We start from the raw sequence: 27,486 nt of genomic DNA, 5'->3' as shown, positions 1-27,486 counted from the left end.
GGGGGGGGGGTTGAATCTTTGATCTCTTCCCTGTGGAGAGGCTGCTCTCCTGTAGAGGTGGGAGGCAGGAGGTTGTCAGTGTGACGGCTGTGGTACATGTTCACTCTGATTAAAGAGAAATATGCATCACACAGCGTTATAGAGCTTTCCTTTTTATCTGCTCCTCTCACCATGACGACAGTATGTAGATTGGGGTTGATAGCATTCTCAGTCGTAACACTGACTGAGGTGTTACACAGTAAAGCTGCAATGCTGTTTAAAACATGGGCTGCACTTGATGTGAACGTGGATGTTTTGTATTGTGTGTGTGACAGACATTGCTCTCTCGGTGTAATTAATGTTGTCAAGTTTGTCCGCGAGCACCTGAAATCACACCAGAGTTCACCTCTGACCCTTTAACCTGAGGTCATGTTCCCCCAACACAATTAGAGCAGAGGGCCCGCATTCCACAAGGCAGTGATGAAAGCACTACAGGAGGGTATCATGCTTGAGTTTAGAGAGCGAGCAATGACCTTTCTTCATTGGAAGAACCGGAACCAGCTCTGGAGTAAGTCAATTTATGATTTCAAGAACTAAGCGATCCATTGCAATGGAAACACAACAGGAACCAGGTATTTCCAGAAGTTTCCCCTGGTTCGGCATCCTAGCGGAGAAAGGCCGTATGACAGAACAGAACAAGAGAGAGGGAGAGGTAAAAGCAGAGGAGATAAACTCCACGGTTGAATTATCCTTCCGATCCATTAAATATGAATCCATCATGAGGTATGTGATGATTTTGATTCACATCTCATTCATGCACACATCTCTGCTAAACCTCAATTCTTCTCAAGTCTTCTGGAAAATGGCTCCAATGGGTGATGGTTTGATGTAGCAAGAAGACATGTTATTCTTAGTAGTTAGATGATTGTCTGTCTGTGTGGGAAGTGGGCAAGATAAATTCTAAGAGATTACCAAGGTTACATGTTTATGTGACCATACCTTTCTCAGATTCATAATGCAACCATTCCAACATATTCCCCTCCCGGCACACGCTCATTCAATCATGGGGAGATTGGAAGTTACGGTAGGAAGATGCCCTCTGTCAGACAGATGGGAGGGTACTTCACCGTGAAGGTATTGAGGTAAGGCATATGTAGGCGCTTGATAACCCCTTGGCAACGCCACTTAATGTGGTCCAGACACAAACACTCCTCCCACCACTAGACCCCCTCACTGCACAGTCACTCAATTAATCCCATTCCAAGCATCTTTTGACGGATACGCACGCACACACCTTCTCCCACATTCTCCCGGTCTACGATGGGGTTATCTGCTAGAATGGAGCGCCAGTGCGGTGTGTGTGGAGAATAGGGACACGACGAGACGTATGGAGGAAAATAAATAGGACACAACATGAGCATGGATTCATCCTCCAACTTTATTGTTACGTACAACAGGGTTGGTTTTGCAGTTACCTGAGCAGGGAAAACATACTGTTACTGGAAATAAATATGCATTTATTTGTTATCTCGTTAGATACGTCACACAGTCCTTGTCATATTCAATAAAGCATATGTTTGTTTTATTCTGAGAAAGGTAAGGTTTTTAGGTTCACAAACAGCCCCAATCAAACACTTTCAGACAGTCAACACAGTCACCATTTTGTGAAAGACATATTAGCTATGTGATTACTTTTCACGCCATTGATTTGTATGTGCTGCAAGTCTAGCCTAGTCTCACTAAGGGAGGGGAGTTCTTTCTCATTGTTGCTTCTTCCTGATATGTGTCCCAAATGGCACCCCATTCCCTACATAGTGCACTACTTTTGAAGAGAGCACTAGGGGCCATGGTTAAAAGTAGTGCACTTCAGTATATAGGGAATACAGTGTCATTTGGAATGCACCCTGGTTTGTGCCAGACAAGCAAGGAGAGCTATACTCAGCTTAAGTTGCCGGTTTGATGATAACAAAATCCTAACTAGTTTGTTTCCTCCATTGGAACAAAGCAGAATATTCACTATATTCTATATTCTATGCAAATATATATTCTCAATATACTGTATTTATACATGGCTATATATAATCTATAATCTAATCTATAGAAGTCTATATTCAATATATATGTATATTGAGAGAATTTGGTAGGGTTTTGAAACATTCAAGGTACATTCACTTAACTTACCCTGTGATTTGTTTTGTATGAAAAAGGTTACACAGTCTGACAAATGTTTAAACCACATCTACTACCCCTTTACAATTTACTCTCCCAACCAGGAAACAACACTGAACCATTTGTAAGAAGCAAACAGAAGAGGAAACAGGCTTTTCTGATGGGTTTCCAATCACAAACGGGCATAAAACATGCATGCAAGTTTACTTCAGTCTCTATAACATTTTTCAATTTTTTAATCACAGACCTCAGGTGCCCCAATTCCACAGGTTCATACGGAATAGCTAGCAGCATTAGTTCAATGCTTCCAGAACTTCTTCATAATGTAATAGTAACAAATAGATCTAGTTTTGTCAGTGGTTACCAATCATTCACCCGTTCCATTACCACAGAGTACACAAACAAAAATATACATGACAGACTCACCAGGTGAATCCAGATGAAAGCTATGATCCCTTATTGATGTTAAATCCACTTCAAGCCTCGAGACAAGTGATGACATGGATTGTGTGTTGCGTGCTATTAAGAGGGTGAATGAGCAAGACAAAATATTTAAGTGCCTTTAAACGGGGTATGATAGTAGGTGCCAGGCGCACCGGTTTGAGTGTGTCAAGAACTGCAATGCCTCTGGGTTTTTCCACACTCAACAGTTTCCCGTGTGTATCAAGAATGGTCCACCACCCAAAGGACATCCAGCCAACTTCACAACTTTGGGAAGCATTAGAGTCAACATGGGCCAGCATCCCTATGGAACGCTTTCGACACCTTGTAGTCCATGTCCCGACGAATTGAGGCTGTTCTGAGAACAAAAGGGGATGCAACTCAATGTTAAGAAGGCGTCCTTAATGTTTGTACACTCAGTGTATATAATAATATATAATCAGTTTGAAAGTCGATGTTGGTTATGAGCCAGATGTATGGGTAGATCTCGAGACTAGAATTTTTCAGAAGGCCTCAGGCGTTTCAGTCAGGTGTTGGTGTACTGAGAAGATTTTCCTTTCTAGGTCAAAATAGCTAGATCCTGCTACTGTAACACACAGTTGAATTGGAAAGTTTTGTCCCTAAATCCACAACCTAGACTTTAGACTTCAGTCAATCATTTACCATAGCTGGGATGACTGTTTTCAAGGCCAATAGATTTTAGGTACAATATGCCTGTGTTTCTACCAGTATTATGTTTATTTACATAGTTTTAACAAACAGATATATATATATATATACACACACACACGCACGCACGCGCACGCACGCACACACACACACACACACACACACACAGTCAAGTGTGAACACACCTACTCATTCAAGGGTTTTTCTTTATTTTGACTATTTTCTACATTGTAGAATAATAGTGAAGACATCACAACTATTAGATAACACATGGAATCATGTAGTAACCAAAAAAAGTGTTAAACAAATCCAAATATATATATTTTTTGAGATTCTTCAAAGTAGCCACCCTTTGCCTTTGACAGCTTTGCACACTCTTGGCATTCTCTCAACCAGCTTCATGAGGTAGTCACCTGGAATGTATTTCAATTAACAGGTGTGCCTTGTCAAAAGTTAATTTGTGGAATATCTTTCCTTCTCAATGCGTTTGAGCCAATCAGTTGTGTTGTGACAAGGTAGGGGTAGTATACAGCAGTTAGCCCTATTTGGTAAAAGACCAAGTCCATATTATGGCAAGAACACCCCAAATAAGCCAAGAGCAATGACAGTTCATCAAGACACGAAGGCCAGACAATTCGGAAAATTTCAAGAACTTTGAAAGTTACTTCAAGTGCAGTCGCAAAAACCATCAAGCACTATGATGAAATTGGTTCTCATGAGGACCGCCACAGGAAAGGAAGACCCAGAGTTACCTCTGCTGCAGAGGATAAGTTCATTACAGTTAACTGCACCTCAGATTGCAGTCCAAATAAATGGTTCAGAGTTCAAGTAGGAGACACATCTCAAGATCAACTGTTCAGAAGAGACTGCGTGAATCAGGCCTTCATGGTCGAATTGCTGCAAAGAAACCACTACTAAAGGACACCAATAAGAAGAGACTTGCATGGGCCAAGAAAAACAGAGCAATGGACATTAGACCGGTGGAAATCTGTCCTTTGGTCTGATAAGTCCCGATTTTAGATTGTTGGTTCCAATCGCCATGTCTTTGTGAGACGCAGAGTAGGTGAACGGATCATCTCCGAATGTGTGGTTCCCACCGTGAAGCATGGAGGAGGTGGTGTGGGGTTGCTTTGCTGGTGACACTGTCTGTGATTTCTTTAGAATTCAAGGCACACTTAACCAGCATGGCCACTACAGCGATACACCATCCCATCTGGTTTGGGCTTAGTGTGACTATAATTTGTTTTTCAACAGGACAATGACCCAACAGACCTTCAGGCTGTGTAAGGGCTATTTGATCAAGGAGAGTGATGGAGCGCTGTGTCAGATGATCTGGCCTCCACAATCACCCGACTTCAACCCAATTGAGATGGTTTGGGATGAGTTGGACCGCAGAGTGAAGGAAAAGCAGCCAACAAGTGCTCAGCATATGTGGGAACTCCTTTAAGACTGTTGGAAAAGCATTCCTCATGAAGCTGGTTGTGAGAATGCCAAGTGTGCAAAGCTGTTATCAAGGCAAAGGGTGACTACTTTAAAGAATCTAAAATATATTTTGATTTGTTTAACACTTTTTTTGGTTACTACATGATTCCATGTGTTATTTCATAGTTTTGATGTATTCACTATTATTCTACAATGTAAAAAATAGTCAAAATAAAGAAAAACCATTGAATGAGTAAGTGTGTCTAAACATTTTACTGGTACTGTATATACTGTACATATGCAATACAAAACAACCAAATCCTTTCCATTTTATTAAACAAAAATATTAAAACATAGAAAAAACTAAACACAAAATCAACACTGACACAAAACAAAAAAACAGTGCAGTCCACAAAATACCAAAATAATAATTTGTAATGTATCAAGTGGATTCTCTAACAAACTAACCTGTGCTATAACTGACCTCTGTATGGACTAATACCCTTTCACCATACTGAGGTGAGCTATACTTGCATGGTTAGTGGTTACCCAGCCACCATAGTTGCTGGAAATGTACTGCATGGTTGGGGTCGGCTGGATAGTGTGAATAGGGACTAACTGGGTGTGTTTGAGAGCAGCACACAGCTCATGATCAGATCAGACACACACAAATAGTGGGTACGTTCGAGGGCATATTGATTGTAGTCAGCCCGCCCCGATTATAAGATCTCACAATGCCTGGAGAAGTGTTTTTTAACACCTCAGAAACCACATTGATATGATATTTCAATCTTTTAAATGCACTGTTCTGGCAATTCGCTTCCTTAAAGGCTAGAAGGAATAAGTAAAGTCAATATTCTGAGATGTGCAGCGTGACTGCAACAAAGACGACCTGGAACGTGTCCAGTGCAATGTTAACATGTACTGTGGTCGGGCAAGTCCATCTCCCTTTCTCCCGAGTAGGAGCCGAGGGCCTCCCAGAGTACCTGGGTCTCCTCACAGTGGTGGTGGCCCCTCCAGTGCTCCATCACCTCCTCTTTACTGTCCAGTACCTGGCTGCACAGCACACAGTTAAACACCAATCCCTGCCTCAGGACCCCTCTCCCTCCCCGGGCTGAGGGGCCGGTCGGCTCCCCCTCTCCATCATCCTCCGGTCCCCCCTGGTGGTGGGAGAGGATATGACGCTTCAGCTTGGAGAAGGAGAAGAACTCTTCATCACAGCTCCCACACCGGACTAGGTTCCTCTTCTCATTGAGCTGGCGCCAGTAGTGGGCGGCGTGTTTCACCAGCTCATCCTCTGCCTCCCGGCCCCCGTGCAGTGACCTTCCCACCCCCCCAGCCCCGTCCCGCAGGCACACCTGGACCTCTTCCCCATGCACATAGAGCAGGTGTAGCTTCATGTCGGCGAAGGTGGGGGTGATGGCCTGACAGCGGCTACACTTGATCTGGAGCTCCACCGGGTCCTCACGCTCCTCCTGGCCCTGCTCGTCCCCCAGGTCTGGAGACATGGCCCTGGAGACACGAACAACATGGAGACATATGATGGGAGGAAGACCTGGTGTTTTATGAAAAGTGAAGGGCCAGACTGTACTATTTTGATGTGCTGAGAAGCTAACAATATTCTAAGACAGGTATTCCCAAACTGGGGTATTTCTCTTTTCAAACAGTCCATTTATATTTTCCAACAGGGCTATACATTTGAGTGAGTTTTTTTTCTCCTCACCTGAGTAGCCGTTGGCTCGAAAATTGATAAATGGTTAAAAAAAGTAAGGCCCGCGTTCATAGAGACACATACCAGCTCTACTGGTAGTACTGCTACTATCAGCAGTACTACACCTGCACCTTTTTTATTTATTTATTTCACCTTTATTTAACCAGGTAGGCAAGTTGAGAAAAAGTTCTCATTTACAATTGCGACCTGGCTAAGATAAAGCAAAGCAGTTCGACACATACAACAGCACAGAGTTACACATGGACTAAAACAAACATACAGTCAATAATACTGTAGAAAAATAAGTCTATATACAATGTGAGCAAATGAGGTGAGATAAGGGAGGTAAAGGCAAAAAAAGGCCATGGTGGCGAAGTAAATACAATATAGCAAGTAAAACACTGGAATGATAGATTTGCAGTGGAAGTGGAATGCAGTGGAATGTGCAAAGTAGAAATAGAAATAATGGTGTGCAAAGGAGCAAAATAAATAAATACAGTAGGGGAAGAGGTAGTTGTTTGGGCTAAATTATAGATGGGCTATGTACAGGTGCAGTAATCTGTGAGCTGCTCTGACAGCTGGTGCTTAAAGCTAGTGAGGGAGATAAGTGTTTCCAGTTTCAGAGATTTTTGTAGTTCGTTCCAGTCATTGGCAGCAGAGAACTGGAAGGAGAGGCGGCCAAAAGAGGAATTTGCTTTGGGGGTGACCAGAGAGATATACCTGCTGGAGCACGTGCTACAGGTGGGTGCTGCTATGGTGACCAGCGAGCTGAGATAAGGGGGGACGTTACCTAGCAGGTTCTTGTAGATGACCTGGAGCCAGTGGGTTTGGCGACGAGTATGAAGCGAGGGCCAGCCAACGAGAGCGTACAGGTCGCAGTGGTGGGTAGAATATGGGGCTTTGGTGACAAAACGGATGGCACTGTGATAGACTATATCCAATTTATTGAGTAGGGTATTGGAGGCTATTTTGTAAATGACATCGCCGAAGTCGAGGATCGGTAGGATGGTCAGTTTTACGAGGGTATGTTTGGCAGCATGAGCAAAGGATGCTTTGTTGCGAAATAGGAAGCCAATTCTAGATTTGACTTTGGATTGGAGATGTTTGATGTGAGTCTGGAAGGAGAGTTTACAGTCTAACCAGACACCTAGGTATTTGTAGTTGTCCACATATTTTAAGTCAGAACCGTCCAGAGTAGTGATGCTGGACGGGCGGGCAGGTGCAGGCAGCGATCGGTTGAAGAGCATGCATTTAGTTTTACTTGTATTTAGTTGGAGGCCACGGAAGGAGAGTTGTATGGCATTGAAGCTCGTCTGGAGGGTTGTTAACACAGTGTCCAAAGAAGGGCCAGAAGTATACAGAATGGTGTCGTCTGCGTAGAGGTGGATCAGAGACTCACCAGAAGCAAGAGCGACATCATTGATATATTCAGAGAAGAGAGTTGGCCCAAGAATTGAACCGTGTGGCACCCCCATAGAGACTGCCAGAGGCCCGGACAACAGGTCCTCCGATTTAACACACTGAACTCTATCTGAGAAGTAGTTGGTGAACCAGGTGAGGCAATCATTTGAGAAACCAAGGCTATCGAGTCTGCCGATGAGGATGTGGTGATTGACAGAGTCGAAAGCCTTGGCCAGGTCAATGAATACGGCTGCACAGTATTGTTTCTTATCGATGGCGGTTAAGATATCTTTTAGGACCTTGAGCGTGGCTGAGGTGCACCCATGACCAGCTCTGAAAGCAGATTGCATAGCGGAGAAGGTGCGGTGGGATTCGAAATGGTCGGTAATCTGTTTGTTGACTTGGCTTTCAAAGACCTTAGAAAGGCAGGGTAGGATAGATATAGGTCTGTAGCAGTTTGGGTCAAGAGTGCCCCACCCCCCTTTGAAGAGGGAGGTTGAACAGGCTAGTAATAGGGGTTGCAACAATTTCGGCAGATCATTTTAGAAAGAAAGGGTCCAGATTGTCTAGCCCGGCTGATTTGTAGGGGTCCAGATTTTGCACCTGTTGACGACACTAGTTGTTCTGCTTCCATGAGCACATCCAATGCTAGCATCAGTAATTCTACATTTGTTGTTAGCCCAGCATGGACACTGACAGTTGTGAATCTGATGCATCTGAAGAGCTACTGCCCCCTTACCCGGGAAAGCACCGAACAACAGAGAGGGACGTTGGACCATTGAAGAGTTTTTTCTCGTCTGAATGATCTGAATCTAGGACTACAGGGACTCTCCACAACTATATTCAATATGCGGGACAAAACTGAGGTTATGATTAATAAGTTGGAGCTCTTCTCTGTCTGCATTAACAAGACACAGGTCTTTCCATCATTGTATGATTTTTGTGTGCAAATGAACAAGCTTACGGACAATGTCAAATGTGATATAGCGAAGCACCTGAGTGAGTTTGGTGCACAATTACGCAGGTACTTCCCTGAAACGGATAACACAAATAACTGGATTCGTTATCCCTTTCATGCCCTGCCTCCAGTCCACTTACCGATATCAATTTCGAAGAGAGCCTCATCGAAATTGCAACAAGCGGTTCTGTGAAAATGTAATTTAAATCAGAATCCACAGCCAGATTTATGGATTGGGCTGCGCTCAGAGTATCCTGCCCTGGCAAATCGTGCTGTTCAGACACTGATGCCCTTTGCTACCACATACCTACAGTTGATATCGGAAGTTTACATACACCTTAGCCAAATACATTTAAACTCAGTTTCTCACAATTCCTGACATTTAATCAGAGTAAAAATTCCCTGTTTTAGGTCAGTTAGGATCACCACTTTATTTTAAGAATGTTATATGTCAGAATAATAGTAGAGAATTATTTATTTCAGCTTTTATTTCTTTCATCACATTCCCAGTGGGTCAGAAGTTTACATACACTCAATTAGTATTTGGTAGCATTGCCTTTAAATTGTTTAACTTGGGTCAAACATTTTGGGTAGCCTTCCACAACCTTCCCACAATAAGTTGAGTGAATTTTGGCCCATTCCTCCTGACACAGCTGGTGTAACCGAGTCAGGTTTGTAGGCCTCCTTGACCTTTTCAGTTCTGCCCACAAATTTTCTAAAGGATTGAGGTCAAGGCTTTGTGATGGCCACTCCAATACCTTGACTTTGTTGTCCTTTAACCATTTTGTCACAACTTTGGAAGTATGCTTGGGGTCATTGCCCATTTGGAAGACCCATATGCAACAAAAGCTTTAACTTCCTGACTGATGTCTTGAGATATTGCTTCAATATATCCACATACTTTTCCTACCTCATGATGCCATCTATTTTGTGCACCAGTCCCTCCTGCAGCAAAACACCCCCACAACATGATGCTGCCACCCCTGTGGTTCACGGTTGGGATGATGTTCTTCGGCTTGCAAGCGCCCCCCCTTTTTCTTCCAAACATAACGATGGTCATTATGGCCAAACGGTTCTATTTTTGTTTCATCAGACCAGAGGACATTTCTCCAAAAAGTACGATCTTTGTCCCCATGTGCAGTTGCAAACCGTAGTCTGGCTTTTTTATGGCGGTTTTGGAGCATTGGCTTCTTCCTTGCTGACCGGCCTTTCAGGTTGTCGATATAGGACTTGTTTTACTGTGGATATAGATACCTTTGTACCTGTTTCCTCCAACATCTTCACAAGGTCCTTTTCTGTTGTTCTGGGATTGATTTGCACTTTTCYCACCAAAGTACGTTCATCTCTAGGAGACAGAACACGTCTCCTTCCTGATCGGTATGATGGCTGCATGGTCCCATGGTGTTTATACTTGCGTACTATTGTTTGTACAGATGAATGTGGTACCTTCAGGCGTTTGAAAATTGCTCCCAAGGAAGAACCAGACTTGTGGATATCTACACATTTTTTTCTGAGATCTTGGCTGATATATTTTGATTTTCCCATGATGTCAAGCAAAGAGGCACTGAGTTTGAAGGTAGGCCTTGAAATACATCCACAGGTACACCTCCAATTGACTCAAATTAATGTCAATTATCTCATTGCTTTAGATCAGAAGCTTCTAAAGCAATGACATTTTCTGGACTTTTCCAAGATATTTAAAGTCACCAACTTAGTGTATGTAAACTTCTGACCCACTGGAATTGTGATACAGTGAATTATAAGTGAAATAATCTGTCTGTAAACAATTGTTGGAAAAATGACTTGTGTCATGCACAAAGTAGATGTCCTAACCGACTTGCCAAAACTATAGTTTGTTAACAAGAAATCTGTGGAGTGGTTGAAAAAGGAGTTTTAATGACTTCAACCTAAGTGTATGTAAACTTCCGACTTCAACTGTATGTGAGAGTGGATTCTCGGTCCTCACTAGCATGAAAACGAAATACAGGCACAGACTGTGTGTGTAAAATTATTTAAGACTGAGACTCTCTCCAATACAACACAACATTGCAGAGTTATGTGCATCTTTCCAAGCTTTATTCACAATTTTCGATGAACAAATAAAGTTTTATATGTAAGATGGCTAAATAAAGAGCAAAATTATTGATTATTATAATATTATTATTTGTGCCCTGGTCTTATAAGAGCTCTTTGTCACTTCCCACGAGCCGGGTTATGACAAAAACTCAATCATTCTTGTTATAAATGTAATAAATGTATCGTATAGTGTGTGTGTGGCAGGCTTACAATGATGGAAAAAAACAAACATTTGAGTGTGCGCTGACCCTGGTAATAGAGGGGGTACACAGCTGACCCTGGTGCTAGAGGGGGTATGCAGCTGGAGGTTGAATGTTTGAAGAGGTACGGGACTATACAAAGTTTGGGAGCCACTGTTCTYAGACATTCAATGGTCACAGTGAATAAACGTCAAGACTCAAGAGTCCTATTGATGAGATAAATATACCAGTATTGTTAAGATATTCTGCTGATTATTCCCTATCGGAATTTGGCCTCCAAGTACCCTCTCTAAGGCCAGATGGTCACCATAAAGCAGGTCTTAGTAACTGAGATCTGGGCCCTTGAGACACAAAATAAAAAAAATCGGCCATGGGTGTCCATAAGCAATTAAGACATTTCAAATGTATAGTCTATTCAACCTCTAGGTCCCAGCCTTGATTGAATGTTTTGACTCAGGACAGGGAAGGATGAGACAACCAACAGATAAGGAGTATTTAGGTTTGCTCTCCCCGCTGGAGGGGGTGAGATTTTCTGCGAACCTCTTAGAGGAACATGTCTGTCTACATCTGTCTACATCTGTTAAAGTTCTATTACGTTGTTCAACTTATTTTCTGCATCTAGCATTTCTCCACACGTTGACTGGTTTTCAATTCCTAACAGTATGTAGGTACTGTTAATAATGCTGAATATTTAGGTACCCACCCCTCCACAGGCACTTCGTCTTCATGCTGGCTGACGGACGGCTCCACGGTCAGGATGACCTTATGCACCTCCCGCAAATGGCCGAAGTACACACCCACGTAGCCAAACGCCTTCTCACAGAAGTCACAGCGAAGCGTCCGCCGCGGTCTCCCGTCAGAGTGATGCAGCTTCATGTGGGTGCTGAGGGAGCCAGAGTGAGCATAGGCCTTACGACACACAGGACACAAGTAAGGCCTGCTGTTGGTGTGGCTGTTCATATGGCTCTGGAGGTGGTGTTTGAACTGGAAGCAGCGGCTGCAGGTAGGGCAGCGGTGGAGGGGCTGGCTACTGCCCAGGTAGACCCTCTGAGAAGGGCCCCCTTTCAGGTATAGCGGGGTAGAGGCTGGCTGGGGCTGGGCAGGACCGGGCTCCAGGACCTCGGCAGAGAACTGATGCCCCACGAGGAGCTCTGAATCCAGGCTGTCAGAGGAGGTGAGGGAGGGCAGGCTGACCAGCTGGGGTACAGTCTCCATCAGCAGCATGTGGTGAGGCTTGGGTCTGATGCTGCGGTACTTCTTAGAGATGTCCACCTCCCTCTGCTGTTTAGACAGCGGGGAGGAGATGACGGCTGAGAGAGAAGGCTTCTCTGGCACCCTCCTCCGAAAGAACGACAAGGACCTCTTTTTCCTTGCCTCAAAGGCCAGAATGTCCTCCATTGTCTTCCTCTTCCTCCCCCTCTTCTTGCCTGACAGTTTCTGGATCTGTAGCGTTCCCAGCAGCGACAGGGTGCCTGTGGTCTTGGCCTGAGGCTGACTCTGCAYCAGGGAGTTTGGCATGTGGTTCTGACATAGGGCCTCAGCAGTCTCCAGGGTCTTGGACTGGGGATCAGAGGGATAAGGGGAGAGGTCAGGCTGGCTAGGGAAAGCCTTCTTGGGGGACATGGCATTGAGGTTGAGTTTGGCGGTGGGTATGAGGGTGCTTTTCATCTTGGAGTAGGGCAGGATGGGCAGCTTGCCCTTGGGTGGGGAGGGGATGATCTGGACAGCTTTGCTGAAGATGGCTGGAGAGAGGACAGTGATGCTGCTACTAGCTGGCTGTGGATGGGGCTGTTGGGCTACAGGCTTGGGTTGGCACGGCCTGATAGCAACCTTACCGCTGCTCTCATCCTGTGATGGTTCGACCGGGGAACTTTTAGTAATGCCACCAGATGGGTAGTGGAGGTTCTGCAGCATGCTGGTGACAGGGCCGGGGGCGTGGGCAGGAGTGGACCGGTGGTCGGGGGTGGTGTCCACCACTGATATTCGCTCCAGCGGAGAGCCAGTGTAGAGCATGGCGTTGTCTGGGAGCAGGGCTGTGAGGGCGGAGAGCTCAGAGGAGGCTGAGGAGTCGATCAGTATGACCTGTTCTGATGGCTCCTCCTTGGGCTCAGCCAATGACAACTTCTTCTTTACGGCTGCTATTGACCGATGGTCCCGGGTTGTCAAGGCAACCTTGACGGGTGTCCTCACCCCCCTGGCGCTGCCACCGGTGGGCGTGGCTGATTTGACCTTCTCTGGGGTGTTCTTGGTCCTCATTGGCTGGTACCTGGGGATGGGCAGCTTCAGGTTCTTCTGGATTGGCTGTTGCTGCTGCTGTTGTTGCTGCGGCGAATGAGGGGATACGGAGGGCGGCAGGGCCACCAGAGAGAAGGTACCCTRCTGCCCTGCCACCTGCATCAGGGCATAGTTCTGGGCCGGGACCAGGATAGACTTGGGGCTGACGGCTGTGGAGGCTGCCTCCGGGAGGGCAGAGGGGTGCTGGCAGGACAGGATGGCGGCTGGGGAGGGAACCACCGCTGCTGGGGCCTTGGGAGCGATGCTTCTGAACTGGAGGCTCTTCATCATCTGGCCTGGCATGGAGGTCTAGACCTAGACCTGTCTCAGTCTGTCAATACAACAACAGTCAAGTTAGAGAAGTATTCCCCAACATAACATTGTAGCATTTTTGGTCACAGTCCCCAATTATTATGTTCTCAGCAGGAGGGTTGACCTTAGTGTTGTTAATGGGGTCGTTACACAGCGGTTCATAGTCTAGATGAGACACAGGCTGCAATCCCAAATGGCACCCTATTCCCTATATGGTCCACTACTTTTGACCAGGTTCCATAGGGCTCTGGTCAAAAGTAGTGCACTATTTAAGGAATAGGGTGCTATTGATATACATCCTGAGTTGAGAGAGACAGAGGTAGGCAGACGTTGTCACTTACACAAACATGTCTAAGGCTTCCACAATAACTATTATCCTGTGGTTCCACCTGCACACTGACCCCCCCCACACACACACACAATCTACCCCCAGGAACAGATGGAGTGCCCCCTTTGATTTGGGCCCAGCGTGCAGCCTGGTTACCATTGTGGCTCGGCGGGGTGCTCCCTGTACCCCCCACCACCCTCCCTGTAGCCCCCCCACACTTCCTGGACGGATCAGTCAGTAGAGTGTGAAAGCTGCCCTAGGGCAAGACAGGCAGGAGCTTTACCACCACATTAAGAGGGGTTACTGTGTGTGTGTGTGTGTGTTACCATTGTGGCTCGGCGGGGTGCTCCCTGTACCCCCCACCACCCTCCCTGTAGCCCCCCCGCACTTCCTGGACGGATCAGTCAGTAGAGTGTGAAAGCTGCCCTAGGGCAAGACAGGCAGGAGCTTTACCACCACATTAAGAGGGGTTACTCTCTGTGTGTGTGTGTGTGTGTGTGTGTGTGTGTGTGTGTGTGTGTGTGTGTGTGTGTGTGTGTGTGTGTGTGTGTGTGTGTGTGTGTGTGATATTCACTCCTCATTCTCTCCTGACCAGCATTAGTAAGGCCTGGCTGTGGGGCTAAAACAGCCTTACTGACAAAGCCCCCCATTCTCAGACCCTAATGTCCCATACTGGGTAATGATATTTCACAGTACAACACCAGGGATTATGATTTTAAAGTAGGCTTGTAATTCTGGACGTCGAAGATAAAAATCCCAAGAAACTGTTGAACAAGCTTTAAGTGGTGTCCAGGTAAATGGTTAATACTATTTAATAAAAGGTGAATGAACTTTATCTGAGGTTTTTGACATCTGTACTGTAGTTCCATTTCAGTATAACAAATATCCACATACCTGCTTAAAAAGAAAGATTTACAGCGGAATGTTTCGACTGGACGTGATTGTAAACTAATGATTTTGAAAGGAGGTGAATTTCCCCCAAAATATTTATCCAACTTTAATACCAGCCTTACCGTGGGTTAATGTGTCCAAGTTCTGTGCACCATACCAACCACATTCAGAATAACCACCAGGCTCTAGATTTAAATAAAAAGGGAAACATTTCACAGTATCATTTCTCTCACGTAACCTACACCCAACCATTCTATCGACTTTCAAAGGACATGGGCTGAACCAACGGTTGCTTTCATTTCAAAAGAGGGAAACAAGAAAAAAAAGAGTCAAAAGCACATTGTTCAACACCTGGAAGTATTTCTGAGTGAGAGCAGAATATGTATACAGTGTCCACACAGCACCTTAACTCCATGCAACTGAAAATATTCCCTCTCTGTTTGGATAGTCGATTCCAATTCAACTGTGAGTTTGGCTGTTTGGCCGGGCGTTCAGTAGAGTAGTGCGGTGGGATATCAAGGATGCTCCCAGGACATGAAGGGGGTACAAATGGTGTCTGTGGGTGTGTGTTCGTGTGAGAGTGATTTTGACAGTGGCAGGCTAACCTTCCTCCCATCAACTCTGAGTTTACAGTTGAACCCCAAGAGAAAGAAAGGGAATAAAGGGAGGGAGTGTATAAAGGGGGGCACGATATAGACTCACCCCTTTACTTTCCCCCATTCCCTCTCCCTCAGTTTGGCACAAAGCAAAGATGTCTGTTGACACCAAGCCTACCCCCCACAGAAAGGAGAGTGGGGCCTCACACCTTCCCTCCCGAAAACTCTTATAGAACTATGAAAGCTATGCTGCCGAGACGAAGCAGAGCAACCAACCACAGYCAGCGTGTGGGCCTGCTGTCTGCTTGAATCAGACTGATGACTTCTCACAGGAAAGATTGTTCTCACTCAGTCTTGCGACCCAAAGACAACGATGAGATGGAATGGAGAATAAAATGAGTAGACACTAACTGTTCAGTATTCTGAGTTGATCAGAATTGATAGCAGTGTTACACCACTTCAGCTGCTGTGTTGTAACTGAGGAGTAGCTGCAGCTACGCTCCTAGAGTGCGTGCCAAATGACACCCTATATAGTGCACTACTTTTGACCAGAGTCCTATGGACCAAGGGGCCAGGGTTCTGGTCTAGAAGCACGGTTTCGACCGCTTCTACAGTCTTGCTTCGGTACTGCAGTTTAARTGACGRCCGGTCCAGAAAGACWATTTCCATAGACGGCCACATAGAGAAGTCAAATTAGAAAATTCCTAATAAGACACTTTAGTCATCATCTTTGTGCACAAAACATCCATTGAATTATTCAAAGAATTGTCGCTGAGGACAATTTTCCCCCCATCACTCACAGCCGAAGATAACATTTTAAATTCATCCAATGTCTACCATGTTTTTGGATGGCGTGACGACGTCGTCGCTGCTCCCTGTGCGCACTGAGTGCTAGTGCGCAAGTGAAGTCGGGCCGTGTAAACCGCTGCTTTAAGAAAACCCATCAGATGACCTTCCAGACCAGGCCCAGGGCTGCCACAGGAAGTACACTGGTGGGACAGACAGACAGGAGGACTGGAGTGGTGTTGATGAAGACTATAGCCTCAGGCTAGCTACATCCTGTTGTCCAGTCAGTGTGTGTTTAAACCACAAATTCAAGATCCAAATCTAAATACAAGAACTGCCTCCTTCCATCTCTCCCCTCTGCCTTCTATGTCTTGCTTGCACCCTGTTCCTCACCCCTCTCAATAACTACCTCTCTCTTCTGTCCATCATGTATCTCTCCCTCATTTCTTCTCTTCCTCTGCCTTTCTTCAGGCCCCCCTCGCTCTCCTTCTGTTTCCCTCTCTCTCTCGTATAGGGATTCTCCTCAGTGTGCGTCCCTATCTGCAGAATGAGGATGCCAAAAACCCTCCCTCCTCCCCCCATTAGCCACATGTCGACCTGCCCTGGGGGGAGGGGCCTCACTGTTGAGGTCCCCAGTGTCAATCACATTATAGCGACGCAGATGATGATGAGAAAGAAAGAGAGAGCAAGCAAGAAAGAAATGGAAAAAAAAGGAGAAAAACAGAGGGAGAGAGAGAGAAAGATAGTGAATAGGTAGTAAACCCCTGTAACAAATCGTCCTCTCTCTCAGTTCATGGTATGGGGTATTAGTATGGTGGTGTAGTGGTGAATTGGGGGTAGTGTATTGTGAATTAGGGGGTGGTGTAGTGGTGAATCGGGGGTAGTGTATTGTGAATTAGGGGGTGGTGTAGTGGTGAATCAGGGGGTAGTGTATTGTCAATTAGGGGATGGTGTAGTGGTGAATCAGGGGGTAGTGTATTGTGAATTAGGMGGTGGTGATATAGTAGTGCATTAGGTGGGTCTCCCCTGCACACCTGTGTCGGATGATAATGACATGAGCACAGCATTGAGCAGCAGCAGACATAAACACGGGGTCGGGCCCAGAGGCAAGCTGGTGGGATTAACTGGAGCGAGAAAGCAGGAGGAGTTTTACCAACATGAATCCCACCCCACAGATTTCTGACTGCTCCTCCCAACATGGACTCATATCAGACAGCTTCGTTGTTGTTGTTTCTGCTGTTGTCATTCCTTTGGAGGGCATTTTGATTACGTGAGCACACATACAAGGATGAGATCAATGTTAACGCAGGGCAGGTTAGCAACATGAGTATGAGCAGTGGCTCTTAACATAAAACAAATTTGACAGCAATCCATTTATTTGTAGCTGATAATGTGTTTATACTGTATGAATTAACCTCAATATACTACTTTTGTYTTTAACAAGCTTTCTACATCAGCATCATATTCCTTGTCTTTCCCTGTAGAGACGTCTCTACCCAAGTCTCAAAGGGAACATGAGGTCACAAWCGGAGACACTTAATCTAGTGCAAGGCTTCAAAATCTACCAGGGTTCAGGGGTCAGGGATGGGCTGAGGACAGATGGACAGGGCTTCCCTGGCAGTAGAAGAATATATAAAGAGTGAGAGAGACAGACAGATAAACAGAAAGCGAGACAGAAATACCAGGAAACCGTGGCTATGTCGTCCGGGCCAGACCTTCCCAGGGTTACCCAGATAAGTAGGTAAGGCTGAGAGGTGAAAGGTCAGGCCTGGTGTTTATGTTAACAGCCAGGTCGCCAGGGTTACGGTAGGGCCAAGGCAGTGCTCTAGTCGGACCGGTTCACTTGACGTATCCATCCGCGTGGAATGGAATGTGCTGAGGAGGCCGGATGGATCAGATGGATGGTGGATGGATAAGGCCCAGCGGTCAATTGGTCATGTAAGCATGGTTGTGCTGCAGACAGATAGACAGAGGCTGAGTCCCCAATGAGCTCCAAATGAGCCCTGGTCAAAAGTATTGCAATATATAGGGAATAGGGTGTCGTCGGAGACACAGCCAGACAGGGAGAGCAGCCAGTCGCCCAAACAATACACAGACCGGCCGCTGATCTGATGTCTCCCTGATTGGTTGACATGTGGGAACATAGGCATATAATTTGTTGTAATGACAACCCAGTTAAGAACGGGCATATCAAGCACAATGTTGTGGTCTAGGAGCATGCACTTCCTCTCGCTCTCTCCACTGTTTTGGCCCTTGATCGTATTATGGTTTTGGCCCTACTTACTTTGTGCTTGAAGGTTTCAGTCAGAGTGTGGAATCCAGTCTTCTGTCTGGCTCCAGACTGGTCATGGCTCTGTCCCAAGGCAGATGTCCTGAATAAACAAGAACAAACAGTACAAGAAATTACAGAGAATGAAATTAACTGAAWTGTGTTAATTCTATCTTCATCCACTTCCACAAGACAACCGATAAATAGGGGTAGTGTGTATGGAGCGTCTCAGAGTAGGAGTGCTGACTTAGGATCAGCTTTTCCTTTTAGATCACAATGAATAAGATTAGATGAAGCAGATGGAGCAGTGCTGGTATTGTCTCAGTCAGTGGAACAAAGAGAGAGGAGGCTTCTCTTGATTCTCTGCTTCTTTTCGTAGTAAAAAAAATAATAAAAATCTATCAAGAAAACCTGGTGCTTCACGCAGAGCTAGAACAAACAGAACCTTCAAACAGCAGGAGGACTTACAGGGAGAGAGCCGTACAGCAACCACACAAAGAGACAGGCCTGGTGAGAGACATGTAATCCCGCCTGTAGGTGAGAGTGCTCATCTGGGGCTGAAAGATAAGAGCTGCATCCCAAGTGCCACCTTATTCCATACATAGTGCACTACTATTGTCTGGTCAAAAGTAGTGCACTATATAGGGAATAGGATGCCAGTTGGGACGTAGACACAGGCTGGAGGAGGACGGGTGGAGGACGGAGGGGGGTCTGGAATGGAGGGTCAGGGGGAGAGGGAAGGGGACAACAGCAGCAGCCGGCCCAGTGGAGGCCAGGCCAACCTCCCCCAGGTCTTAGCAAGGATGAAAGCTCTGGATCTCTGCTAGATAAGGGCAGGATGCGGGGGGGGGGGGGGGGGGGCCATGTCCAGCAAGCATGTTCCCAGCCACCTTTCCATAATCACGGTACTCTCCTCTACAACACCTCACAGCTAAAGCTCTCTGAGTGTCTGTGGTACCAGAGCCTCAATTATATTAGGACCTGTGTGGTATTTAGTATGAGTGTGTAGGTATCGGGAATTATCTACACTAAAACCAATCTGACAGCACATGCCATTTCAATATCAAAACACAGAGCTGCATTCTACGTATCCACCAAGCGGGAAGGAATCAGATAATTCCATATTTGTTTGTGTCGTGAGTGCACTCAAGATGCATCTATGCTCGATTGCTTTTTCCTACATGCGTACTAAACACTAATTTCTCCTGTGGAGGTTAGGGATTCGTCCAGGACGTGGAGGTGTGTCTGTGTGTCGAGCAGGATCTCTGCTGTCTCTCTGAGGAGCGCAGGGTCGGTCAGGGGGGAAATTAAAATCAGTGTTTGCAGAACTACTTGTTTTATCCCAGAGCAGATGGAGGGAGGGAGGGAGGGACAAGGAGGTAGCGACCGCATGGGGAGGAAGAAAGGAGGACGGAGTTCTTCAGCTTCAACTCTTACAAGACAGACACAGAGGTGTAGTGCAGTGGGGGAGGGCAGAACATACCGAGTGTCCCAAATGGCACCCTATTCCCTATATACAGTACACATACAGGTAACTGCCCAAATAAAGGAAACACCAACATAAAGTGTCGTATTTGATGATTTCTTCTAGACATGGTAGCCAAAATAATGGGCAACTGGGCCTTTTTATACACGACGCTACCTATGGGATGGGATGTTAATTTCCTCCTTAACTCAGGAACCACACCTGTGGAAAGCAGCTGCTTTCAATATACTTTGCATCAAAAGTAGTGCACCACATATGAAATAGGGTGCCATTTGGGACGCAAGCCCATGGTATTCAGTGCCACGCAGAGTGGACACACAGGAACAGAAGCACACCACCGTATGACGTTAGCTGGCACCTGTCCTGAACAGATCAATGAAAGAAATCAATTCCAATTACGATCTAGCCGCTTGGCTCTAAATAGGGATGTGGATCAATCAATAGCCATCTCAAAGGGAAAAAAATAGTGTTTGTTTGTGTGTTTGTCAGCGTTCAGATTTCCCCCCCAAAAACTAGCAAGGATTCCATTCAGCTAATTTGTTAATTAAGCAAAATCTTGCTTAAATGTAGATTCACCTAAATGACATTACCGCGAGAAGCACCGCAGATATTGGGATGAGCGAGATGCAAGACTTCGCTCTCACACAGTCACACAGTATCTGCGCTTGTGCATTGGTTTGCATCACTCTGTTACAGCATGGTAGCCAGGGGACCAAAACAGCTGAGAAGTTGAGCCTTCCGCTTTAACGCTCTTAGTTGTTGCAGAAATTGACCCTCTATGCCGTTTTCTTTCTGCATCTAAGTCATATCGCTGAGCCTACCTTTAATTGTTACAGTAGTAAAGACGGGATATTCTGGCTTTGTGATAAAATCGGATCAGTTTCTGCCGATCTCTGTATGTGATTTTTTTTTACAACATTCTCAGGCCAAATATGGCTGTAGACTTCCGTAGAGTGATAATTCTGTCGGAAGGAGCCACCGTGGACAGAGCTTTCCTGTGTTGAACAGAGTGGAGGAGAAAGGCACAATGCTGTAAACCAGCCAATCACCTTTGACCTGGCATAGCTGTTGACGAGGCTGTGAGTGTGCATGTCATTTCCATAACACTACCAGGGTTCTGCCACAGCTACACACACACACAAAGCCGTGTGTGTGGGAGCGAGCGCGTGTGTAGCTGTGACAGAAACCTGGTAGTGTTATGGAAATGACATACACACTCACAGCCTCGTCAACAGCAACGCCAGGTCAAAGGTGATTGGCTGGTTTACAGCATCCTGCCTTTCTCTCCTTTCTCTTCAACACAGGAAATGAATACCTCTCTGTCCACGGTGGCTCCTTCAGAATGATCACTCTACGGAAGTCTACAGACATATTTGGCCCTGTCTGTCACCGGGCCTAGGTGATGTCACTGTCACCTTTGGGTTAGAGGTCAGATAGAAGCGCTTGTGACCGTGTAGTGTTCCTGTCTCAGCTCTCTGGGTGTGTCCCAAATGACACCCTATTTCCATACTCTATAGGGCACTAGTCCCTGGTCAGAGCCCTATGGTCAGAGCCCTATGATCCCTGGTCAAAATTAGTGCACTGTAAAGGAAATAGGGTGCTATTTTGGGACACACCCTTTTGGATGAGACATTCCAAGAGGGTTACGGAGAAGGAAGTGTGTGTTCGTCATCTTACTGTGTTCCACACTAAACCTTTACCTGTRCTTTCATTTCGCTGGTCAAAAGTTGTGCACTAGGGAATAGGGTGCCATTTCAAATCAAATCTAGTTTTACTGGTCACATACACATACAGTATTTAGCAGATGTTATTGCAGGTGTAGCAAAATGCTTGTGTTCCTAGCTCCAACAGTGCAGTAATATCTAACAATTCACAACAATACACACAAATCTAAAAGTAAAATAATGGAATAAAGAAATATATAAATATTAGATTGAGCAATGTAGGTGTGGCATTGACAAAAATACAGCAGATTAGAGTATACACATATGAGATGAGTAAAGCAGTATGTAAACATTATTTAAACATTATTAAAGTGGCCAGTGATGCCAAGTTTATGTATATAGGGCAGCAGCCTCTAAGGTGCAGGGTTGCGTAACCGGGTGGAAGCCACTGAGTATTTAGTTTTTTGGGGTTATTTCTTACATTATTAGCCCAGATTTTTTGGGGTGTTATTACATACAGTCGGAAATAACAGAGCGGCGGTAACTCGCCAGCAATTCGACCAGGAATACGACTTTCCCGAATTGGATCCTTTGTTTGTACCCCCCAGGGCAATTTAACTTATTCCAGGGGCTGCCGGTGGAGAAGAGGTATTGCACACCATCAACCGCTTTCGAGTATATWACTCGCTAATGTTCAGTCTCTGGATAATAAAGTAGACGAGCTCAGGGCGAGGATCTCCTTCCAGAGAGACATCAGGGATTGTAACATATCCTGTTTCAAACATGGCTCCCTTGGGATATACTGTCCCCATTCATTCAGCCATCTGGGTTCTCAGTACATCGTGCAGACAGGAATATAGAACTCTCCAGGAAGAAGAAAGGCAGGGGTGTGTGTTTCATCATTAACCACTAATGGTGTGATTGTGATAACATACAGAAACTCAAGTTATTTTGTTCACCCGTCTTAGAATACCTCACAGTCAGATGCCGACAGTATTACCTCCCAAGATAATTATCTTCGGTTATATTCATAGACGTGTATATTCCCCTCAAGCCGATACCACGACGGCCCTTAAAGAACTACACTGGACTTTATGCAAACTGGAAACCACATATCCTGAGGCCGCATTTATTGTAGCTGGGGATTATAACAAAGCGAATTTGAGGAAAACACTACTGTTCCACCAACACGTTGACTTTAACCCCTCTTGGGTAGGGGCAGTATTTGACGTTTGAATGACAAACATGCCCAAAGTAAACTGCCTGTTACTCAAGCCCAGACGCTAGGATATGCATATGCATGGTAGTATTGGATAGAAAACACTCTGAAGTTTCTAAAACTGTTAAAATAATGTCTGTGAGTGTAACAGAACTGATATGGCAGGCAAAAACCAGAGAAAAATCCATCCAGGAAGTGGGATTGTTTTGATGTGAGTTGTTTTCCATTGAATGCCTAGTGACTATGTTATGGGTTWGGGCACAGATTGCAGTTCCTATGGCTTCCACTAGATGTCAACAGTCTTTAGACATGCTTTCAGGCTTGTATTTTGAAAAACGACGAGTAAAAATACCTTTTGGTCAGTGGACAGGGGAAGTATGCAGAGCTGGATTGGGCGTGTGACCGTGAGCGCGCCGTTCGTAGTTTTTCCTTTCTATTGAAAACGCTATTGTCCGGTTGAAATATTATTGATTTATTTAGACAATAGACAACCTGAGGATTAATTATAAACATCATTTGACATGTTTCGACGAACCTTACTGGTACTATTAGGATGTATTCGTCTGCATGTTTTGACCGCCCTGGAGCCTGTGGATTACTGAACAAAACGCGCCAACAAAACTGAGTTTTTGGGACATAAAGAGGGACTTTATCGAACAAAACAAACATTTATTGTGTAACAGGGAGTCTTCTTAGTGCAACCATATGAAGATCATCAAAGGTAAGTGACTAATTTTATCGCTATTTCTGACTTTCGTGACTCCTCTACCTGGCTGGTTAATGTTTGTATGCTTTTGTAAGCGGGGCGCTGTCCTCAGATAATCGCATGGTATGCTTTCGCCATAAAGCCTTTTTGAAATCTGACACAGCGGCTGGATTAACAAGAAGTTAATCTTTAAGCCGATGTATAACACTCGTATATTTTATGAATGTTCATTATGAGTATTTCTGTATTTTGAATTTGCCGCTCTGCAATTTCACCGGATGTTGGCCAGGTGGGATGCTACCGTCCCACCTGCCCATAAGAAGATAAAACTCACACTGGTAAAACATTGGACCATTGCTACCCAACTTTTTGAAATGCCTACAAGGCCCTCCCTTTGGCAAATCTGATCACAACTCCGTTTTGCGCCACCCTTTCTATAGGCAGAAACTCAAACAGGAAGTACCTGTGCTAAGGTCTATTCAACACTGGTCTGACCATTTGAAATCCATGCTTCAAGATTATTTTGATCACGCGGACTGGGATATGTTCCGGGTAGCCTCTGATAATAACATAGACGAATACACGGATACGGTGACTGAGTTCATCACGAAGTGTATAGGGGATGTTGTCCCCACTGTGACTATTAAAACCTACCCAAACCAGAAACTGTGGATAAATGGCAGCATTCTTGAAAAACTGAAAGTGCGAACCACCGCATTTAACCATCCCAAGGTGACTGGGAACATGGCCGAATACAAAACAGTGTAGTTATTCCCTCCGTATGGCAATCAAACAGGCAAAACGTCAGTACAAAGTGGAGTCACAATTCAATGGCTCAGACACAAGATGTATGTGGTAGGGTCTACAGACAATCAGACAAAGTGAAAACCAGCCACGTCGCGGACACCGACGTCTTGCTTCCGGACAAGCTAAACACCTTTGCCCGCTTTGAGGATAACACAGTGCCACCGACACGGCCTGCTACCAAAGACTGTGGGCCCTCCTTCTCTTTGGCTGACGTGAGTAAGACAATTAAGCGTGTTAACCCTCGCAAAGCTACCGTCCCAGACGGCATCCCTAGCCACGTCCTCAGAGCATGTGCAGACCAGCTGGCTGGAGTGTTTACGGACGTATTCAATCTTTCTCTATCCCAGTCTGCTGTCCCCACTTGCCTCAAGATGTCCACCATTGTTCCTGTACCCAAGAAAGCAAAGGTAACTGAACTAAATTACTATCGCCCCCGTAGCACTTCTGGCACCATGAAGTGCTTTGAGAGACTAGTTAAGGAGCATATCACATCTACCATACCTGACACCCTAGACCTACTTCAATTTGCTTACCGCCCCAATAGATTCACAGACGAGAAGGTGGAAAGCTTCAAGTTCCTCAGCCTACACATCACTGATGATTTTGATATGCTCCACCCACACAGACAGTGTGGTGAAGAAGGCGCAATAGCGCCTCTTCAACCTCAGGAGGCTGAAGAAATGTGTCTTGGCCCCTAAAACCCTCACACACTTTTACAGATGCACCTGTCAGGCTGTATCACCACCTGGTATGGCAACTGCACCACCCGCAACTGCAGGGTGGAAGCCAGCTAGTGATGGCTATTTAACAGTCTGATGGCCTTAAGATAGAAGCTGTTTTTCAAACCTCTGGAGAGCCCAGCAGTTGCGGGTGGGGKAGTCTGCCCAACGCATGACCGGGGGCAAACTACCTGCCGTCCAGGACACCTACAGCACCCGATGTCACAGGAAGGCCAAAAAGATCATCAAGGACATCAACCACCCGAGCCACGGCCTGTTCACCTCGCTATCATCCAGAAGGCGAGGTCAGTACAGGTGCATCAAAGCTGGGACCGAGAGACTGAAAAAGAGGGCCCTCGGAAGAGGGCCCTCAGACCTCAATACCCTCTGGAGAGCCTTCCGGTTATGGGCGGAGCAGCTGCCGTACCAGGCGGTGATACAGCCCGACAGGATGCTCTCGATTGTGCATCTGTAAAAGTTTGTGAGTGTTTTGGTGACAAGCTGCATTTCTTCAGCCTCCTGAGGTTGAAGAGGCGCTGCTGCGCCTTCTTCACCACGCTGTCTGTGTGGGTGGACCATTTCAGTTTGTCCGTGATGTGTACGCCGAGGAACTTAAAACGCTCTACCCTCTCCACTACTGTCCCGTCAATGTAGTTAGGGGGCTGCTCCCTCTGCTGTTTCCTGAAGTCCACGATCATCTCCTTTGTTTTATTGACATTGAGTGTGAGGTTATTTTCCTGACACCACACTCCGAGGGCCCTCACCTCCTCCCTGTAGGCCGTCTCGTCGTTGTTGGTAATCAAGCCTACCGCTGTAGTCTCATCTGCAAACGTGATGATTGAGTTGGAGACGTGCATGGCCACGCAGTCGTGGGTGAACAGGGAGTACAGGAGAGGGCTGAGAACGCACCCTTGTGGGGACCCAGTGTTGAGGATCAGCGGGGTGGAGATGTTGTTACCTACCCTCACCACCTGGGGGCGGCCCTTCAGGAAGTCCAGGACCCAGTTGCACAGGGCGGGGTCGAGACCTAGGGTCTAGAGCTTAATGACGAGATTGGAGGGTACTATGGTGTTAAATGCTGAACTGTAATCGATGAACAGCATTCTTACATAGGTATTCCTCTTGTCCAGATGGGTTAGGACTAGAGGTCGACCGATTATGATTTTTCAATGCCAATAATACCGATTATTGGAGGACAAAAAAAGCCGATACCGATTAAATCGGCCGATTTATTTTTAAAAAATTAAAAAAATACACACATATATATATATATATATATATATATATATATATATCATACACACACACACACATTTTTGTAATAATGACAATTGCAACAATACTGAATGAACAATGAACACTTTTATTTTAACTTAATATAATACATAAATACACACACGCACACAGCTCTGAAGTGACAATGATACTGAAGAGTCTGCTTAGGAGACAAATACTCTCAACTGTTTGAATAAAAATAGAGTTTAGTTACCTGTTGATGAATGTTGAAACAAAACTTTAATTTCTATATGCAGGAAATCCTAGTTTAATAATGGGCATGGTAAGAATTGACAACCAAAGTGCGAGTCATAATTCCCATGACACCTAGCAAACCAATCTGAAAAGCGGTTCCTTCATTTATTCCATAGGATATTTTTAGATATATTTATTTTTAGATATATTTTTAGACTTAAAATAAGGTCTGTGTTTCGTGTAGGCTTACATCACCGTGCCAATTTTATAACTGTGTAGATAGCACAGGACAAGGTAACTCTGATCATATTGGCTAAATATAAACGAAGATAAAAAAAATTGTAGAGTGGATTTATGAAAATATGTTGACAAACGTTACCTTATCCTAGTGAGATTTACAAAACGTAGGCGGTTTAAGCCTGCACGAAACACAGACCTTATTTGAAGTAGATCAAGACATTCTCTATGGAAGACATGAACGTAAAATAACGAAGGAACCCCTTTCAAATTCAGCCGCAAGTTATTACAGGAATTATAACGCGTCGACTATTTCTCTCTAAACCATATACCTTTGACTAATCAGGAAAACTATCACCTCGAAAACAAAACGTTTATTCCGTTCCGTATTTTATCTAACGGGTGGCATCCATGAGTCTAAATATTCCTGTTCATTGCACAACCTTCAATGTTGTCATAATTACGTAAAGTTCTGGCAAATTAGTTTGCAAGAGCCAGGCGCCCAAAACTGTTGCATATACCCTGACTCTGCATGCAATGAACGCAAAAGAAATGACACAATTTCACCTGGTTATATATTGCCTGCTAACCTGGATTTCTTTTAGCTAAATATGCAGGTTTAAAAATATATACTTGTGTATTGATTTTAAGAAAGGCATTGATGTTTATGGTTAAGTACACATTGGAGCAATGACA

At 45.3% G+C, this 27,486-nt stretch overlaps 1 protein-coding gene across 3 annotated transcripts in view; it reads right to left on the bottom strand.

Annotated features, from left to right (window-relative positions):
- Positions 1-1,398: 1,398 nt before the first annotated feature.
- The window catches only part of LOC111973108 (zinc finger protein 438), a 97,582-nt gene continuing 71,494 nt past the window's right edge, over positions 1,399-27,486 (bottom strand). Inside the window, exons 3-7 of one of the 3 annotated variants that reach the window (XM_024000343.2) lie at positions 18,498-18,585; positions 17,896-18,166; positions 14,954-15,016; positions 11,730-13,631; positions 1,399-6,192 (exon numbers count right to left, since the gene is read on the bottom strand). In XM_024000343.2, the coding sequence (XP_023856111.1) occupies positions 5,595-6,192; positions 11,730-13,603 (2,472 nt within the window). In that variant the 5' untranslated portion in view covers positions 13,604-13,631; positions 14,954-15,016; positions 17,896-18,166; positions 18,498-18,585 and the 3' untranslated portion in view covers positions 1,399-5,594. The remainder of the gene's footprint in view (positions 6,193-11,729; positions 13,632-14,953; positions 15,017-17,895; positions 18,167-18,497; positions 18,586-27,486) is intronic. The other 2 variants (XM_024000344.2, XM_024000345.2) reach the window with 2 other exon arrangements.

This window comes from Salvelinus sp. IW2-2015, linkage group LG14, assembly GCF_002910315.2.
Source record: "Salvelinus sp. IW2-2015 linkage group LG14, ASM291031v2, whole genome shotgun sequence".
Taxonomy (NCBI): Eukaryota; Metazoa; Chordata; class Actinopteri; order Salmoniformes; family Salmonidae; genus Salvelinus; species Salvelinus sp. IW2-2015.
This window is presented reverse-complemented; position numbering and strand designations above follow the sequence as displayed.